This window comes from Portunus trituberculatus, chromosome 27, assembly GCF_017591435.1.
Source record: "Portunus trituberculatus isolate SZX2019 chromosome 27, ASM1759143v1, whole genome shotgun sequence".
NCBI classification, from domain to species: Eukaryota; Metazoa; Arthropoda; class Malacostraca; order Decapoda; family Portunidae; genus Portunus; species Portunus trituberculatus.
Window position 1 is genome coordinate 203,452 of NC_059281.1, and position 20,867 is coordinate 224,318.

General features: G+C 47.0%; 1 protein-coding gene across 1 annotated transcript; it reads right to left on the minus strand.

The window, feature by feature from the left end:
* Positions 1-249: 249 nt before the first annotated feature.
* Positions 250-5,152, minus strand: LOC123509867. The gene is made up of 5 exons (XM_045264452.1): positions 4,871-5,152; positions 3,857-4,796; positions 1,876-3,764; positions 1,386-1,828; positions 250-1,270 (listed from the first exon to the last, which is right to left on the minus strand). Exons 1-5 carry the CDS (start codon positions 5,150-5,152, stop codon positions 430-432), a joined length of 4,395 nt encoding a protein of 1,464 aa, XP_045120387.1. The 3' UTR covers positions 250-429.
* Between the last annotated feature and the right edge of the window lie 15,715 nt (positions 5,153-20,867).

The following is a 20,867-nucleotide window of genomic DNA, read 5'->3' on the forward strand; positions in this document are numbered from 1 at the left end:
TGGCAGATGAATACATGACCATTTACTGCTCTGAAGATCTCACTTCCAATATTATCTGCATCTATAGGATTGTCACTGTTAACATCATCATATAATGATTCATAGAAATTTAATATGGTATTCAAGAAAATAAAAATTGTCAAAATAAATAAATAATAATGATAATAATAATAATGTTTATAAGTTGTTGGTTGCGGGATGTATAATGGAGGGCGTGTATGCCTAAGTAAGGGGCAGACATACACGCAGTACACGTAGATTCTTTACTTGTCCTTAGAGCTACAAAGGGTAGGAAATGGCGGCCAGTAGCGACTCGGGAGCACAGGCTCACGCGCTAGCTGAATGCGCAGAGAAATACACAGTGTTGCCACATACACGTAATATGCATTAATACAATACATAACCCACATCTCCCCCCCCATTCTGCGCTCAGAAGTCCACAGGGACTCGAGCGACTGCAGCTGCGGACGCCTTCTCCTGGAGTCGTGGCGACCTGCGGGGCACCACCGTATCAGGTGCCGCCAAGGGAGCAGTGGCGTCCTCCATCGTAGAAGAAGCGTTTAGGGGTGGAGCAGGGCGGAGGAAGCGCCTGTTCCTCCACCACACTCGGCCACTGGGCATCTTGAGCAGGTAATCCCGTGACCTGCCAACGCCCATGATGGTGCCAACCTTGTCCCACCGCTGCGTAGTCGGGTCCTGGATCCGAACCACGTCACCTCGCTGCAGGGGTGGAAGAGGCCGAGCGTGAGCGTCGTAGCGACTTGTGGCATCACGGAGACGGGCAGCAGCTCGACGGTCGCAACTCTCGTCCCTGGCCTGCCACTGTTTCTGGAAGGCGCTGGCATGTGCGGGGACGCAAGAGCGTAAAGGGCGACCATACAGGACTTGAGCTGGAGAGCGACCCGTCTGGTTGGGGGTGTTCCGAAGCTCCAGGAGACCCCTGTCGAACGCCTCACAGTCTATATTGCCAGACGGTGCCACCTTCTGGATGAAGTGCTTCACGGCCTTCACTGCAGACTCGGCATGGCCGTTAGACTGTGGGTAATGGGGCGTCGATGTGTCGTGACGGACTCCCCAGCGCTCGAGGAACGTAGAAAACTCCCGGCTGGCGAACTGTGGGCCACCGTCCGTGCGCAGGCGTACAGGAACACCCAGGTCCCTGAAGAGGCGGCGGAAATGGCGAATGGTGGCAGCAGACGTCGTATCAGCGCCACAGGACACGACGACAGGCCAGCCGGACAGACGATCTGCAATGACTAAGAAAGCCTTCCTGCAACTGAGAAGTAATCAGCAGAAATGGACTCGAATGGTCGAGTTGGGTTGTCATCACAGAGTCTTGGTTCTTGCTGTTGACTGGGCTGCAGAATCTGGCACGGCTCACATGCTCGAACAGTGTTGGCAATGTCAGCATCCACGCCTGGCCAGAACACAGCCTGCCTAGCACGGCGCTTGGTGGCTTCGACACCACGATGGCTGTCGTGCAGGCGGGCCAAGACACGGCGACGTAGGGCTGTAGGCACCAACACTCGTGCACCGTACAGGACGAGATCCTCATCACAGTAGAGGTCCTCCGTAACTTCCAGTACGGGCGGAGCACGTTGGGGAGGGCGTACCTGTCCATAGGGAATCCGTTCTTCACAAAATGAAGGAGCTGGACGTACTCGGGGTCCTCGGTTGCCACCTTACGAAGCTCCTCAAGGGCAAGGTCACTGCCAGGAGGTGCTTCTGCAACATCAGGAGGCACCAACGGAGCAAGAGACTCCATCGCACGTAGTGTAGCGATACTCCTAACTTGGAAGCCGGTATCAGTGCCAAGGACTTCGTCAGCCTGCGTTGGGTAGCCAACAGGAGAGCGAGATAGAGCGTCCGGGATACACAACTCCTTGCCCGGGCGCCATACAGCTGTGAAGATGTACGGGCGATCTTCTCCTTGAGGCGTTGTAGACGTGGATTCTCTATAGCGTCAAGGGAGTAGCTGTTTAGGATGGGAACTAGAGGGCGATGATCGGTGACGAGGTTAAAGTGTTGCAATCCTGTGAGGTAGAACTTGGTCTTCCCCATGGCCCATACGACAGCTAACATCTCCAACTCGATCGTCGCATATCGGGTCTCTGTATCCGTCAAGAAACGTGAGCCGCACTGGACGAGACGCTGCTGTCCACCACCGTGGTCCTGCAGTAGGGCATAACCCAGCCCATACAGGCGGGAAGCATCGGTCTGCAGAGTCGTAGGGAGAGCAGGGTCAAAGGCAGCAAGGACTGGTGGGCTGGCCAAGGCCATCTTCACACGTTGGAAGGCTTGCTCATGGTCGGGCGTCCACACAAACGACTTCTTGGGGCTCAAAAGTGGGCGTAGAGGCGCAGCAGTGGCAGCGAGGTCGGGCGAGAAGCTGGCGAGCTGGTTGACAAGGCCCATGAAGGACCTAAGGTCGGTCAACGTAGCAGGCGTAGCAAACTCAGTGATGGCCCGAACCTTGTCAGGGTCTGCTGCGATGCCGTCATGGGAGAGCCTGTAGCCGCAGAAGGACACTGATGGAGCCGCCAGCACAAACTTCTTGGCATTTAAAGTGATGCCATGGGCTCGGCATCTGGCCAAGATGTCGTTAACGTGGCGTAGATGTGTGAAGTAATCCTCGTCGTACACGAGAATGTCATCCACGACTTTGACACACTGTGGCACTCCCTGTAGCGCGATGTCTCCTCGGAGGCAGAAGGCGTCGCCTGTGGCTGCGAAACCCATGGGACCTCGGAGGTACTTGAAGCGCCCATATGGAGTGATGAACGTAGTCAGGGCCTGGTCGTCCTCATGCAAGGGTATCTGCCAATATCCACACAACGCGTCAATCGTGGTGAAGTAGCGTGCCCTGGCATCGACGCTCCGGATGGCTGCAAAAGGCGTGGGTGATGGGTGTGCAGGCCGAGATACTTGTGCGTTCAACTTACTCAGGTCCGTAGTGATCCTGACACCTCCACCAGGTTTCGGCACAACAACCATCGGATGGCACCAATAAGATGGGACGTCACCAACAGGAGCAATAACGCCTCGTGCCACCATAGAGTCCAGCTCAGCTTTCACTGCGTCCCTGTAGGCCAAAGGAATAAGCCTCGGCGTGTGGACAGCAAACGGCTGGGCGTCGTCTCGTAAGTGGATCCTCATCGGCGGTCCAGACATCGGCTTGAGTGGAGCATCCTGTGTGGAATCCTTTGTCAAGAGGACATCCTGGTACTCCCTCAAGAAGTACTCCTTCGCTGCGTCTGGGGAAGTGGTGCTGAGAAGAGGTAACGCAGGCACGCTGGAACGTGGAGCTGGAGCGTTTGTCGCCTCCCTTACACTGGCGACACTGCCTCGTGCTGAGAAAATCTGAGCAGGGAAGTCGTGAGGCACGATCCCCAAAGCACGACAGTGTTCACGGGACAGAAGTGGGGTGTTCCACGAACCCTGCACATCTATCCAGCCCGTACAAGACAGCTCGCCGTAGACTAGTGTGGCCTGGAGCGAACCGAGGGCAGCAGACATCTTCGTCCCATCAGCGTTGTAGTAGGCAAGGGATGGAGGAGGACCAAGAGCCTGTCTGTCGATGCCCAACATTCTCAAGTGCTGTGGGCCGATGACCGTCGTGTCGGCACCAGTGTCGGGAATGAAGTCCAGACCACCAGAGTGACCGTCATGCAACACTTCCACTCGTACAGTAGGAGGAGGTGTCGGGTCATCACGAGTACTGATAGGAGACTGACATGAGGCCTCAGGTGGGCCCTCATGAGACCCTGGGTCCGTTGTGAGAGACTGTAACCGCACCACGTGGAAGGTGGGGTGTCTTCCTCTTTCCCTTTCGGCTTCTCGGGTCGCTGCGACTTACTCCTTGCCTTGGTTTGCTTGCAGACTTTCTCCAGGTGCCCCAGACGGTTACAAGCAGTGCACGTAGACTGCCTGGCTGGGCACTTGGGCATCAAAGCGTAGTGGCCAGTCTTCCCACAACCTCTGCACGTAACACCTGTTGCTGGGCAGCCCTTCGGGCCGTGGTCTCGCCTGCCGCAGCTGCTGCAGGAGGTAGGCGCCCGATGAGTGGGTGAAGGTTGGCGAGGGGGGACTCCAGGTTTGTGTGCTGCTTTCTTCGTCTGTTTATACGTTGAGACAGCAGACACTGTAGGTGAGGCACGTATGGCAGAGGCGGCTGACCGCGTCGCCTCGTGGGCCCTGCATACATTGATGACGTCAGCAAGAGTAGAGGCGGCGTCGAGGGACACAATCTTGGTCACCAATTCCTCGTCGTGGACGCCTGTCAGGATACCGTGCTTCATCCAGGCCTCTTCACAGTCCAGGTGGTGAGCCTTACAGATGTCGAATTCCTCCGCCAGGCTCTTCAGTCGGACGAGAAACTCGGAGAAGGGCTCGCCTCTCGCCTGCCGACAGCTAGTGAAGGCTCGCCGACGCAATGCCTCGTTGTTGGAGTCACGTATATGAGCCTGGAGAATGTCAAGCACTTCATCAACTGGCTTGAGAGAGGTAGGCGACACCTGTAATGTGTGCTCTAACACCCTCTGCGTCTCCAGAGTGAGGCACATACGTAGCTGGATCCTCTGTTTAGGCAGCGTCAGGCTGGGCAGGTCGATCATCGTCGCGTAGTCCTCCCAACGTCTCCTCCACTCACGAAACACTTGGTACGTCACGTCGTGTGACAGTGGCGGCGGAGGTGTGACAGCTGCTTTCTGCACAGGTGGGTGGGTACCGGAGCCGCTCTGTGCACCGCCAGGACTCCCAAGCGTCTGGGGGTTCGTCGGAGCCGCACCGGGCGCGCCCTGGGAAGAAGTGAGGCTGGTTAACAGAGCACGAAACTCAGCTCTGTCTTCCCGGCGTTGTTCCTCCATCTCACGTCGAGCGGCCGCCTCCTGTCAGCAAACCATTGGAAGAATACTGAGAAATCAGGGTAGACAGGTGTGTGAGAAGGTGCATGGTGTGGCGACCTGGGTGGAGTGGTGGTGGTGGGTGGGGTGGCGGGCGGAGGTGGGGCGGCGGTGTCCGGGGCCGCCGCTTCACCCGCGCCTGCGGTAGCACCAGCCAACGTCTGTGACAGGCTGTCTGGTTGTCCCGGCGTCCCCTCATCTTCCTCCTCAACTCGTCTGGGAGGCTTGGGACGTCGTTTTGACCGCGCCATGCCGAGGAATTACTCGTAGATGTGAGAGCAAATGTGTCAGTGTGCGTGGTGTGGCGGGAAGACAGCTGGGCAGGCAGGCAGCGAGAGGTGCAGCAAGGAGGTATGCGCGGGCTCACGGCACGCCGCTCGCCTCTCGTAATGGCAGTGCAGTCAGTGTCTTGCGGGACTCGACAGAGAGCAGAGGTGCGTCGCGCTGCGCTCGTTTCTGGGCAAAGAGACGTAACCAACCCCTGAAACAAAGCGGCACCTCGATGCAAACACTCCCGGGCACTGCACTGCACTATACCGCCACACACTGCACTGTAATACACTGCCACACGCTGCACTGCACTGCACTGTCACGTAACACCACGGGTCCGCAGCACACAGTCGTAGCACACGTCAGCAATCTCACAGCTGGTGGCGGGAGGACGTGATGGCGCCGCCGGCTACTGGGATAAGTTCTTTCCCCTCGTAACTGATGTCTCCAGGGACAAGACGTGTCGTCACTGCGCCATGTTGGTTGCGGGATGTATAATGGAGGGCCTGTATGCCTAAATAAGGGGCAGACATACACGCAGTACACGTAGATTCTTTACTTGTCCTTAGAGCTACAAAGGGTAGGAAATGGCGGCCAGTAGCGACTCGGGAGCACAGGCTCACGCGCTAGATGAATGCGCAGAGAAATACACAGTGTTGCCACATACACGTAATATGCATTAATACAATACATAACCCACAATAATGTTTTACAGAAAACGGAGCACGGGCAGCTAGCTGAAGTTAGCTCTTGCAAGACCGAGACATATGTAATGTGGCACAGTGCAATTGCCACATACCTGACGTAATATGCATACTGCAAAATACAATCTTTCCGTGTCAGAGACTCATCCATCTATGTGTGCTGAACGCATAACAGAGATGATAGTGTCCGGCATGGAGGCGTATATTCCTCACTCTTTTTCTCTCAACCTAAACCTTCTAAACCTTGGTTTAACACAGTCTGTTCTTATGTTATACATGATAGAGAAGTTGCTATCAAAAGGTACTTGAGCGTTCCATCTCCTGAATCTCAAGTACTTAATATTTCTGCCCGGAATCATGCCAAGTCTGTTCTTCAACTTGCCGAACACTCCTTCCTAAATAGAAAATGTCAAAATCTTTCAAACTCAAACTTCCCTCGAGATTTCTGGCATCTGGCCAAAAACATCTCCAATAACTTCACTTCTTCATCTTTCCCTCCTTTATTTCATCCTGATGGCACCACTGCCATCTCTTCTGTCTTCAAAGCTGAACTCTTCTCTCAAAACTTTGCTTATATTTCCACCTTGAATGATTCTGGGATTGTTTATATATATATATATATATATATATATATATATATATATATATATATATATATATATATATATATATATATATATATATATATATATATTGTTACGTTCACCGGTTAAACTGGTAAGATTGGCATCGGGGAGCCGGTAAACAATAACAATAAAAAAAACACACTGCAAGTTCAACTGGTGAGGAAATGCAAAGGGGGCACTTTAAAAAGCTATTTTAATAACCCATAATGAAACTGACACATAGATATAACATGAAACATGAAACACAGATATATAACATGAAACAGGAAAATGACATACACATATACATATAACACAGTAATAAATACAACACTAAAGAACCCAACTTAATACCTAACAATAATCCTAATCCTATATGGAGGCAATGTGGAAAACACTGGACGAGGGGAAGTGATACTTATGCGGTGTTGCAGTGGTGAAGTGTTGGGTGATGGTTGATCCCACGGTAGACCCAAGAGGCGTTGTGTTCACTGGTTGAGGCCTGGACCTCGACTTGACTTCCAGAAAGCCAAGAGCTGGCTTAACACTTCCGGTTGAGTCGAATGGGGCCGCGTGAATCCAACTTCGGGACAGTAGCAGGGCTTCATGAAACGGTGACTTGGAGGGTTCATGAGACGGTAGCGTGGAAGGTTCACGAGACGGTGACGTGGAAGGGGAGGCGGAGAGGTGGCGAACGAGGTAACAAGCAGAGGAGGTGATGGTAGTGGAGTATGTTACGAGCGGGCCGTAACATTTCCTCCCCCCTAAGACCTCCGTAATGGGCTCATGAAGGAAGTGAGACGGGAGATCTTGATAAGGCGTCGGCGATGATGTTGTTCCAAGTTGAAGGGTTGAGTTAACAAGGCCCACCTAAGAATGCGTTGGTTTCGGTTGGATTGTGATCGGTGAAGACCTTCGTAGTTTGAGGACCAGGATGAAGATAGCACTCAAAACGTTGGAGCGCCAGGACGAGTGCCAGAGCCTCCTTCTCAATGGTGGAGTAGTTGAGTTAATGTTTCTTCAGCTTGGCGGAGTGATAGGCGATGGGATGGAGGATGCCGCTTGTGGGGGCCGTTTGTAGTAGGACAACACCCACTCCAACTCCATTCGCGTCCACTTATAGATGGAAGGGGCGGGAGTGATCTGGCGTCCAGACCACTGGCTCTGAGGAGAGGAACGCCTTGAGGTGTTGGAAGGCGTGGTCAGAGGTCGGGGTCCAGTGGAAGGGGACGGAAGTGCTGATAAGGTCCGTCAGGGGGGCGGCCAGGGTAGAGAAGTTCCTACAGAATCTTCTGTAGAAACCAGCCATCCCCAAGAACCTCATGAGAGCTTTCCTGGTGGTAGGGACAGGGAAGCCAAGGATGGCTTCCACGTTAGCTCTCTTGGGGCGAACCTTGCCGTTCCCCACCACATGTCCCAGGTAGACCACCGTAGACTTCCCGAAGGTGGACTTGGCCAGGTTGATTGTAAGCCCGGCTTCCTGCAACCGACCCATCAGCCTCCGAAGACGGATCAGATGTGTCACCCAGTCGTCCGAAGTCACCACCAGGTCGTCCAGATATGCAGCTGTTCCTCCAAGTCTTGGGTGATGTAATTTATAGCCCTCTGGAAGATGGCGGGAGCATTAGACAAGCCAAAGGGCATCACTGTGTATTGGTATAGTCCAAAGGGGGTGATGAAGGCGGATATTATTCGGGCCTTGTCTGAGAGGGGAATCTAGTAGTAACCTTTAAGTAAGTCTATAGTGGTTACAAATTTGGCTACTCCTATACTATCTATAAGGTCCTCTATCAAGGGCAATGGGTATGAGTCTGGCACCGTCATTTCATTTAATTTCCTGTAGTCGGTGCAAAATCGACTACTACCATCTGGCTTAGATGTTAACAGGCAGGGAGAAGCCCAGGGGGATATACTAGGTTCTGCAAGGTGATGACAGAGCAGATAGTCTACCTCTTTTTTCATCAAGTCTCTTTTAATGGGTGAGATGCGATAGGCTGGTTGTCTTATAGGCTTGAAGTCATTAGATATTAATGTTATGTCATGTTGGATTGTATTACAAAGTCCTTTAAGGTCACCTGTGATATCTGAAAAGTCTAGCAATAACTTTTTAAGATCAGACTGTTGTGAAGGTGTTAAGGAAAGAAACACCTCATCAAGGTTGGACATGATTTGGCTGTTTGAGGGGCGTCCTTTAGGTGACGAGAAGAGGAATTCGATGTCGGACTCTTCCTCGGGGGGCACAGGACCGGACTCCTTCCCTACCAGACATACAGGTACAGTGCAAGACAAGTCGTCCTCTGGTTCTCTGGAGTGGTAAGGTTTCATTAGGTTGATATGAACTAGTTGGGAATCCTTACGTCGGCCAGGAGTGTGGACCACATAATTTAATGGACTTAATTTTTGAGCCACAACATAAGGTCCCATGAACTTACTGTGAAGAGCATTGCCTGGAGTAGGGAGAAAAAGTAAAACCTTGTCTCCTGGTTTGAAACTTCTCATGACAGATTTGGGAAGAGAATTCTGTTGCATTTTAGTTTGAGATTTGAGGAAGTTTGATTTAGCAAAAGATCTGACTTCACTGATTCTATTCTTAAGGTTACTGATGTAGTCAGACACACTGGGGCTTGAAGGAGTTTTTTGAGTAAAACATTGATCCCTTAATATTTTAAGAGGCCCCCTGATCTGTCTACCATAGAGTAATTCAAAAGGGGAGTAACCTAAAGTATCTTGAGGAGATTCTCTTAAAGCGAAGAGAAAGAAAAAAATACTTTCATCCCAGTCTCCTTGATGCTCCAAGCAATACTTCTTCATCATGGATTTTAATGTTTGGTGAAACCGCTCCAGACAGCCTTGGGATTAGGGGTGGTAAGCCGAGGAGGTAACATGGTCGATGTTTAGCTCATTCACTATCTGTTGGAAAAAATTCCTAGTGAAATTGCTACCCTTGTCAGACTGAATTTGTTTTGGAATTCCTACCGAGGTGAAAAAATGTATTAGATGTTTTACAATGGTCTTTGATGTGATGTTCTTAAGAGGGAATGCTTCAGGGTACCTGGTAGTGGGATCCATGAGGGTTAACAAATACTGATTCCCTCGTTTGGTTTTGGGTAAGCGCCCTACGCAGTCTAGAATGATCTTTTCGAAGGGCTTCGTCTGAACTGGAATAGGCGTCAGAGGAGCTGGCACAAGGCGTTCGTTAGGCTTACCCACAATTTGACATATGTGACATGTTTTTACATAGCGTGACACATCCTTTTTAATTTCTGGCCAAAAAAAAATGTTGAAGAGCCTTCTTGTAGGTTTTTTGGATGCCAAATGACCTGACAATCCATCATGAGCTAGCTCTATAATGGCTGGTCTTACAGACAAGGGGATGACAACTTGATGTGTTTCTGACCAGGTGTCTAGTTGTTTCAATTCAGGAGATCTGTAGGCACGCATCAGGACTCCTTCCTGATAATACAAACAAGGCAATTTAGACATATCCCTCGTCTCACTGGCAACATGTCTGATCTTAGCCAAAGTGAGATCCTGTTCCTGAGCATTAATCAAATTCTCCTTTGAAATGATGTTATTGTATAAGTTGTCAGTAGAGGCAATCATTGGTGGAGGAGGTGATGAAAGGGCAGGGGACTTGGACTGAGACCTGGTGACTGCACACACTGGGAAGAAGTGAGGGGATGTTTCGTCCAGGGTCTTAGTGGGACTTTCTGTTAAGGGAGAATCAAGAACAATTAAGTTTGGAACAGCCAAGTTACCCGCAAGATCGTTAACCAGTACAAGATGTACCCCCGGTACTGGCAGTTCACCAGGTTTAATGTCTACCTCAACCTCTCCTGAAATGAACGGGCACTGTAAGCTAATTTTAGCCAAGGAATAAGAGAGCTGTGATTCAAGACCTGTAAGGATCATCATCTCCCCAGTGAAAGCCTGCTTGATGTTAGGGATGACATCTTCCCTTAAGATGGATTGGGCAGCACCTGTATCACGCAGAACCTTGACGTTTATTGCCTTATCTTTACCATCAGTCAGGGACACTTTACCTTGATACATATACGAGTCATAAAGTTCTAGAGGAGAGTTGACAGGGTTAGCTAGGGCCACTGGTTTCTTGTTTTCAAACGTGTTAGGTTTAGGGGCCACAAAAGAAAGTTGACGTTGAGAGGCCTTACAATTTGGGTGTCTACATTTTTGGATCGTATGTCCTGGCTTCTTACAGTATGTACACCAGGGGGAATTATATGCATTTGGCGAGAATCCGGTCGGCTTACCACCTGTGCCCCCAAAACCTTCCCCAAATGAGGACCTAACATTAGATAGTGAACCACGACCTCTACTACCCTGGGATCCCATCAACAAAGCAAACGCATCAGCCACTTTAGCGGCAGACATAAGATCACTCTCTCCCCGTTCTTCCACATTGCCTCCATATAGGATTAGGATTATTGTTAGGTATTAAGTTGGGTTCTTTACTGTTGTATTTATTACTATGTTATATGTATATGTGTATGTCATTTTCCTGTTTCATGTTATATATGTGTTTCATGTCTCATGTTATATCTATGTGTGTCAGTTTCATTATGGGTTATTAAAATAGCTTTTTAAAGTGCCCCCTTTGCATTTCCTCACCAGTTGAACCTGCATTGTTTTTTTTTTTTTTTATTGTTATTGTTCACTGGCTCCCCGATGCCAAACTTACCCGTTTAACCGGTGAACGTAACCGGGCGACCGTGAAGGACTCCGAAGATCCGAAGATTGCATTGGTCCTGTCACGGTCGCCAGGACGTTCACCGAAGATCCGAAGATTGCAGGTTCGGGTCCTGTCACGGTGAACAATAACAATAAAAAACACTGCAGGTTCAACTGGTGAAGAAATGCAAAGGGGGCACTTTAAAAAGCTATTTTAATAACCCATAATGAAACTGACACACATATATAACATGACACATGAAACACAGATATATAACATGAAACAGGAAACTGACATACACATATACACATAACACAGTAATAAATACAACACTAAAGAACCCAACTTAATACCTAACAATAATCCTAATCCTATATGGAGGCAATGTGGAAAACACGGGACGAGGGGAAGTGATACTTATGCGGTGTCGCAGTGGTGAAGTGCTGGGTGATGGTTGATCCCACGGTAGACCCAAGAGGCGTTGTGTTCACTGGTTGAGGCCTGGACCTCGACTTGACTTCCAGAAAGCCAAGAGCTGGCTTAACACTTCCGGTTGAGTCGAATGGGGCCGCGTGAATCCAACTTCGGGACAGTGGCGGGGCTTCATGAAACGGTGACGTGGAGGGTTCATGAGAAGGTATCGTGGAAGGTTCACGAGACCGTGACGTGGAAGGGAGGCGGAGAGGTGGCGAACGAGGTAACAAGGGGAGGAGGTGATGGTAGTGGAGTATGTTACGAGCGGGCCGTAACAATATATATATGGTTAATGTGCAGAAGAGGTCCCCCTTACCAATCTCTTCAAAGTAGTCATCATTTAGAAGTTATAATAGTATACTTGTATATATATATATATATATATATATATATATATATATATATATATATATATATATATATATATATATATATATATATATATATATATATATATATATATATATATATATATATATATATATATATATATATATATATATATATATATACATATATATATATATATATATATATATATATATATATATATATATATATATATATATATATATATATATATATATATATATATATATATATATATATATATATATATATATATATATATATATATATATATATATATATATATATATATATATATATATATATATATATATATATATATATATATATATATATATATATATATATATATATATATATATGTATACAGCGGACCTCGGACCTCGAACATAACTCGCTTCAGAAGGCTGTTAAGTGTCCGAATTGATTAAGATTCTAAACAGTTTTCCTCATAGAAAGCAATGTAGATCATTTTAATCCGTTCCAAGACACCAGATTCTTACCTAACTAAATAAAAAAAATTAAACTAAAAATCATTATTATTCACCTTCTAGTAGCGAGCTTCATGGCATTACGTCCGTACTGATAAAGATGGTTATTCCTGGGTAATCTTTGCATTTGAGGCTACTCCTCAATTCAACCTCAATGAAAACTTCGTTTAGTTTCACGTCTGTTAGACTACAGTAGTTGAGAAATTATTTTGTGTTAATTACGAAATCAGTGTACGTACTTATATAATGAAATACTACTCAACCATCCGACTCTACCTGGTTAAGTGACTAGTCAAATGATAAACTAACTGGTCAAATGTCCTGACCCCAGCTGGGGATTAGAACATAGCGACAACTTGCAAAGAAACCTAATAGTTAAATGCCATTGGCGGTAGTAACATTATTTAAAAGTAAATATTTTTTTATCTCTGGTGGCGAACTTCATGACGCACGTGTACAGTAGGTAATAGTGTGGGAGGGTAAGGGAAGCTAGTAAATATCATTTGGAAGGGATCGAATAACCAGTCAAGACTAGCTTGGCATTACGTGCTTACTAATACAGATCGTTATTTCTAGGGAATCTTTGCATTTCACTGATTTCAGGATACACTTCAATAGTACAACCTCAATGAAAACTTTATTTTGTTTCACGTCTGTTACATCTTGTCACTACAGTAGTTAGGAAATATTTTCATTAGTTACGAGATCAGTGTACGTAATTATATGAATATTACTCAAACATCCAACACTATTTGGTTAAGTGATTGAGGTCAGTGAGACAACGCCTTCTTCTTGGTGGTTTGGTGGCACCGTGCAGGCTGTGCGTCACATCATCTAGCGCCCCAAAGCTACAGTATGCGGCGGTTATATTTTCAGAATATATACGGTGGAGTTAATTTGTCTCGTGTAAGAAGGCCCTGGGGAGGTTTAGGGTCTTGAAGGACAGACTGGGATTTTTTAAGCCTCCATGAAGGTCAGTAAGTGATGGCATGTGTGGTTGGAGAGCAATTAGTGAGTGGAGGAGGGCTACACGATGCGAATTCGCAGACTGTGTTGGTGGGCGTTGAGGCGGGTGTGGCCAATTCTCAGTCCGGTGACTGCTGTGTCCAGTGCCTGGTTAGGGAAGTAGGTACACCAGTGGTGTCTTATGTCCTGTCTAATCTGCACCAGTAAGGTGTACGTACTGTAAGGTGTCAATGAGCTTAGTGACCCAATGTTGCCCCACCCAGATGGGAACCGCCTTGTCGTGGTGGGGGGACTTGCGTGCCCCTGTGACCTGGCGAGCTAGGCTAGAGGGGGTTTAGGCCCCTGCTCTGCCCTTTCGAGGGGGAGAGGGCTACCCATGCTAGTAAGGTCGCCAGTGAGGGGCCAGACTAAATGGTTCCTACATAGGCTGCCAGTGGACCAGCGGAGCCATCCGCTGCAGGGATCGCCCAATAGGGGCCGTCCTGTGCTGGATGGTTGGGTGTCCAGGCTGGGATGCTTAAGGAGGGGGGTCTCAGCTCTGTCGTAGACAAACATTCGTATTATGTGGGGCTTTTTTTTTTAAACGGCAGCCAGCGCTCCCTCTCATTGTAGTCCCAGTAGGTGGTTTCCCTTGCCCCTGGAGCAAATCTTTTGTGTAACTGTTTTTTATGGGAAAACACAAAAAACATTCAGGTTCTCGTGAGGTGGCTGACCTGGCCCACGAGACGTCATCTTCAGGTCTGAGTAAGGAGGAGGATTCCCCTCCACAAGGGCCTCCCACAGCAGTCTCCTGTACTGGAAGTTCTTCTGAGGGACGCATTTCTGCTGCATATGACTCCCTTGTGATGGTAAATGTTAACCCATCATTTTCTTATCACGCCTAGCACTCACTTTTCAAGGTGTATGGCACGGTTCTTCGCATTCGACTTATTTATGATAAAAATTTTCCATCTAACCGCTGGTATGTGACTTTTCTGTCATGTGACGAAGCCCGTCTGGCTTATGAACATGTAGCATCTCTTCCCCTTGCAGGCTCTGGCTTCAAAACTGAATTTCTTCAGTCACGTAATATTTCAGACAGTGACATGGATTACATCCCAAATGTTTTTGAAAACTATTTAGAGAATTCAGTTCCTGAAGTCCACCAGATCCCGCCTCCACGTTGGTTTGTGGCGTATTACAAAAATGGGCGCGGGAATTTCATCCATGCCTCCCGGTACCTGTCCAAAGATATCGGCACGATTCCTGAGGGAAATCTGAAGAAATACGGAAAGGGGGTGCTCATGCGGGCTAAAGATATTACGCAAGCAAGGATGTTGCAACATCTCCCCTGCCCTAATGACAGCATGTTTGAGACTATTAAGGCACATCCCACCTTTAATTACAGTAAAGGTTGTGTGTACAGTCAGGATCTCTATGAATTTCCTGAGAAGGAAATACTGACTATGTGCCCTAACTCAGTCCAGAAGGTGACTAAGATGAGGAACTCCTCCAACATGGTCCTTCTCACCTTTTTTGGGTCCACCCTTCCTGACCGTGTTAATGTCGGACCTATTAATCTTAGGGTGAGGCGTTTTGTTTCTCGTCCTCTTCAGTGTTACTCATGCTATGGGTACGGTCACGGCAAAAGCTCGTGTAAGGAAGCTTCTCGATGTGCTAATTGCTCTGCACTAGACTCACATTCTGAGGAGCATTGTAATGCTGCTGCTTATTGCTTTCATTGCCGTGATGCTCACCAGGTACGTTCCAGGCAATGCCCCAGGTATCGCCTGGAGCAGGACATTTTACAGCTTGCTAACTCGCAGTTCATCAGCCTTGGTAGTGCCCGCCGTGAACTCCTGTACCGCCAGAAAGACGGTACTGTGCGACATCCTATGCTTCTTTGGCCGCTCGCTCTTCAGCTGAGTCTGCCGGTCTGAAGACAACTCCTGCTACCTCTCGCCCTGTTGGGGCGGGTGGTCCTGTTCATCTGACTAATGTTACGGCCCGCCCGTAACATACTCCACTACCATCCCCTCCTCTGCTTGTTACCTCGTTCGCCACCTCTCCGCCTCCCTTTCCACGTCACCGTCTCGTGAACCTTCCACGCCACCGTCTCATGAATCCTCCACGTCACCGTCTTGTGAAGCCCCGCTACTGTCCCGAAGTTGGATTCACGCGGCCCCATTCGACTCAACCGGAAGTGTTAAGCCAGCTCTTGGCTTTCTGGAAGTCAAGTTGAGATCCAAGGCCTCAACCAGTGAACACAACGCCTCTTGGGTCTACCGTGGGATCAACCATCACCCAGCACTTCACCACTGCGACACCGCATAAGTATCACTTCCCTCGTCCGTGTTTTCCACATTGCCTCCATATAGGATTAGGATTATTGTTAGGTATTAAGTTGGGTTCTTTATTGTTGTATTTATTACTGTGTTATATGTATATGTGTATGTCATTTTCCTGTGTTTCATGTTATATCTGTGTTTCATGTTTCATGTTATATATGTGTCAATTTCATTATGGGTTATTAAAATAGCTTTTAAAGTGCCCCTTTGCATTTCCTCACCAGTTGAACCTGCAGTGTTTTTTTTATTGTTATTGTTCACCGGCTCTCCGATGCCAATCTTACCAGTTTAACCGGTGAACGTAACAATTGGCGACCGTGACAGGACCATTATAACCCATGTTCAGTGTTCCATTTTTCCAGTGACTTTTTTTCTGTGATTACATTATTTTTTTGTGTTTCTGTGGTGTTGTGACTTTGATGTGTTTTTTTTCTGTGACTTACTCTGCGTGTGGTTTAAATTTACCTTTGTGCGATCAAGTGGCTCCTTTTGGGTTAAACGTGCTTCGTGACTTTCATTGGTATCGCATAGCAGTGGTAGAGCAGGAAACCAGGTAGAAAGGCGTGTTCACCGATAGCACTTATCTCTATTTTTTGCACATAGGCAGGTGTGTAATAAGTGTTATCCAAGTGTTGGGATCATCATATGTTCATGCGAACCCTCAATCCCCTCACTTCGCGGATCATTTTTCTCGCTAGTTAGAATCGGCCATTTTAACTAGTCTCTCAGACTAATCCGCCTCCTTATCAATAACAAGTCTCAGTACAATTCGCTCCTCACTCTCAAGTCTCGTAACTAGAGTAATCCGGATCCCTCTTAATGCCGTAATTCTCTAGTTAACCCTCATTAGTGATTGTACTCATAAGTGTTTACTTAAGTATAATCTAGGTAATTTCAAGGTTGCCTTTATTATCACTCTGCCAAGTTCCTCACTTAAGTAATTCGCTTATCATTTTTTTTTTGTTGTGGTTTAACATCTATTTAATATGGCTTCCGCTCAGTTTAACGTTGAAGATTTTTGTGCCGACCCTTCTCTGGAACAACTTAAAGATGCTAATATAAAGAAGGACCAATGGAAGACCATCGCTAAACATTTTGATGTTCCCATCACGTCTCAGATGACTAAAGAGGTCATTAAGAATGTAGTTGTTGAACATCTAGTGCAAGAAGGTCAGTTGCTAGGAAATGCCATAGAAGAGTTAACTCCCATGTCAGCCTCTACGAGGACTATAATACACAGTCCCCAGGAAGAACAGGATAAGAGTAGGATAAGTCAATGGGAAATTGAGAAGCTTAAACTAGAATACCGGATGCATGAAAACAAATGCAACTACAGGCAGAAAAGAAGGAAAGAAATGCAACTACAGGCAGAAAAGAAGAAAGAAATGCAACTACAGGCAGAAAAAGAAGCAAAAGAAATACAACTACAGGCAGAAAAAGAAGATAAAGAGAGAATTTCAGTTACAACTTAAAAGGCAGAAGAAAGAGTCAGAAATTCAGGAGTTAGCCCTACGAAATGACGCTAAGTTTAGAGGGGAAGAAATAGATATAAAGAAAAAGTTAGCAAGCTTTAATCCCGCTACAGCTGTTCCGCTAGTTCCCCCTTTTGATGAATCTGATGTTGACGGGTCATTTCGCGCTTTTGAGAGCATTGCTAATAGGAATAAATGGCCCAAGGATCAGTGGGTGTCTCTCCTTGTCCCTAAGCTAGTAGGAAAAGCTTATAGGGTATACAACGGCCTTAGTGATGAGGTAGAATATGAAGAGATCAAAGGTAACATTCTAGACGCTTACTCTATCACTTCTGATGGATACAGACAACAGTTTCGAAAGTATGTGAAACCAGAGTCTCACACCTATGTTGAATTTGCTAGTGAGAAACTAAGACAATTTAAGAAATGGTTAGCCGCCCTTAACATTACCACCTTTTCGGAGTTGCTCAATCTAATGGTCCTGGAAGAATGGAAGAACAAGTTACCCTTTAATATTCTGAGGCATGTGGAAGAACGGGAGAGAGTGATCTTATGTCTGCCGCTAAAGTGGCTGATGCGTTTGCTTTGTTGATGGGATCCCTGGGTAGTAGAGGTCGTGGTTCACTATCTAATGTTAGGTCCTCCTTTGGGAAGGTTTTGGGGCGCGGGTGGTAAGCCGACCGGATTCTCGCCAAATGCATATAATTCACCCTGGTGTACATACTGTAAAAAACCAGGACACACGATCCAAAAATGTAGACACCCAAATTGCAAGGCCTCTCAACGTCAACTTTCTTTTGTGGCCCCTAAACCTAACACATTTGAGAACAAGAAACCAGTGGCCCTAGCTAACCCTGTCAACTCTCCTCTAGAACTTTATGACTCGTACATGTATCAAGGTAAAGTGTCCCTGACTGATGGTAAAGACAAGGCAATAAATGTCAAGGTTCTGCGTGATACAGGTGCTGCCCAATCCATCTTAAGGGAAGATGTCATCTCTAACATCAAACAGGCTTTCACTGGGGAGAAGGTGATCCTTACAGGTCTCGAATCACAGCTCTCCTATCCCTTGGCTAAAATTAGCTTACAGTGCCCTTTCATTTCAGGAGAGGTTGAGATAGCCATTAAACCTGGACCGCGTTCCGTTGGGGACCGTAAGGCTTACAGTATGGCATACTTCCCCCGAATCGGGGGGGACCAGCATACAGCTCGCCTTGCGGTAGCTTGCGGGACTTTCTCCTCAGGTGAATGCTTGGTGTCTGGCAACTATTGTTTATCAACAAACCGCAGACAGCCGCCGCTTCACCACTATATTTTCAGTGTATGTAAATGCTATTTTGACAGCTTATGCGACGTCACAGAACATCAAAACAATGTGGTAAGTCTGTTATCCCTTGTAGAATGCTGGAATAAGGCAATATGACCAAAATATTAGTATTTATAGCAATAAAAGACGGTGTTATATGTGTCGCATTTCTTCCCACAGCCTCTGAGGCAGAACACACAACCTCTACCGCCATGGTAGCTGCTGCAGATCAGCATTCTCCTTTGCATTCCAAAGTGTTTCTTGAAGTCTTTCCCGGAGTAAAGAGGCACTATAGTCTCTGCATAGTCCTTGACCCGCACAGAACTTGGCGGCCTATCCTCTCCCTCTTCTTCTTGCCTTGCAGCCTCTCTTCTCCCTCTTCCTCTTGCCTTAGCAATATTTCCTCTCGTGCTACGAGGAGCTCTGCAGCGTCCAACTGCAGCGTCTTTTGCGAGCTCTTGAGCGAGGAGGAGGAGAGCCAGCTTGGACGGCCATCTTGTCAACCATACATGTATGGCTATACGCGTTCCCCTTGCGTTGCGTTGGGGGTTGCGGGGGGGGGGGGCAGCGTGCTAACCTCCAACGGAACGCAGCCCTGGTGAACTGCCAGTACCGGGGGTACTTGGGTAATGATCTTGCGGGTAACTTGGTTGTTCCAAACTTAATTGTTCTTGATTCTCCCTTAACAGAAAGTCCCACTAAGACCCTGGACGAAACATCCTCTCACTTCTTCCCAGTGTGTGCAATCACCAGGTCTGAGTCCAACTCCCCTGCCCTTTCATCACCTCCTCCACCAATGATTGCCTCTACTGACAACTTGTACAATAACATCATTTCAAAGGAGAATTTGATTAATGCTCAGGAACAGGATCTCACTTTGAATAAGATCAGACATGATGCCAGTGAGACAAAGGATATGTCTAAATTGCCTTGTTTTTATTATCAGGAAAGAATCCTGATGCGTGCCTACAGACCTCCTGAACTGAAACAACAAGACACCTGGTTAGAAACACATCAAGTTCTCATCCCCTTGTCTATAAGACCACCCATTATAGAACTAGCTCATGATGGAGTGTCAGGTCATCTAGGCATCCAAAAAACCTACAAGAAGGCTCTTCAACATTTTTTTTGGCCAGGAATGAAAAAGGATGTGTCACACTATGTAAAAACATGTCATATATGTTAAATTGTGGGTAAGGCTAACAAACGCCTTGTGCCAGCTCCCCTGACGCCTATTCCAGTTCAGATGGAGCCCTTCGAAAAGATCATTCTAGACTGCGTAGGGCCCTTACCCAAAACCAAACGAGGGAATCAGTACTTGTTAACCCTCATCGATCCCACTACCAGGTACCCTGAAGCATTCCCTCTTAAGAACATCATATCAAAGACCATTGTAAAACATCTAATACATTTTTTTCACCTCGGTAGGAATTCCAAAACAAATTTAGTCTGACAAGGGTAGCAATTTCACTAGCAATTTTTTCCAACAGATAGTGAATGAGCTAAACATCGACCATGTTACCTCCTCAGCTTACCACCCCCAATCCCAAGGCTGTCTGGAGCGGTTTCACCAAACATTAAAATCCATGATGAAGAAGTATTGCTTGGAGCATCAAGGAGACTGGGATGAAAGTATCTCTTTCCTTCTCTTCGCTTTAAGAGAATCTCCTCAAGATTCTTTAGGTTACTCCCCTTTTGAATTACTCTATGGTAGACAGATCAGGGGGCCTCTCAAAATATTAAAGGATCAATGGTTTACTCAAAATACTCCTTCAAGTCCCAGTGTGTCTGATTACATCAGTAACCTTAAGAATAAAATCAGTGAAGTCAGATCTTTTACCAAATCAAACTTCCTCAAATCTCAAACTAAAATGCAACAAAATTCTCTTCCCAAATCTGTCATGAGAATTTTCAAACCAGGAGACAAAGTTTTACTTTTTCTCCCCACTCCAGGCAATGCTCTTCACAGTAAGTTCATGGGACCTTATGTTGTGGCTCAAAAACTAAGTTCATTAAATTATGTGGTCCACACTCCTGACCGTCGTAAGGATTCCCAACTAGTTCATATCAATCTAATGAAACCTTACCACTCCAGGGGCCGTACTTATAAAACTCCACAAAGATGCCGTCTTAGTTAGGAAAAGTACTTAACCTACGAGACTTAAGCGCTAAGAATCTTTCCTAGCAGGATGCTTTGTTAAGTAACCGTCTTTAGGCGCTTACACCTAACTGCCAACATGAGCAGACGTTATGTAATGTTTTTTTGAGGAATTTCGCAAGAAACGGGTGAAA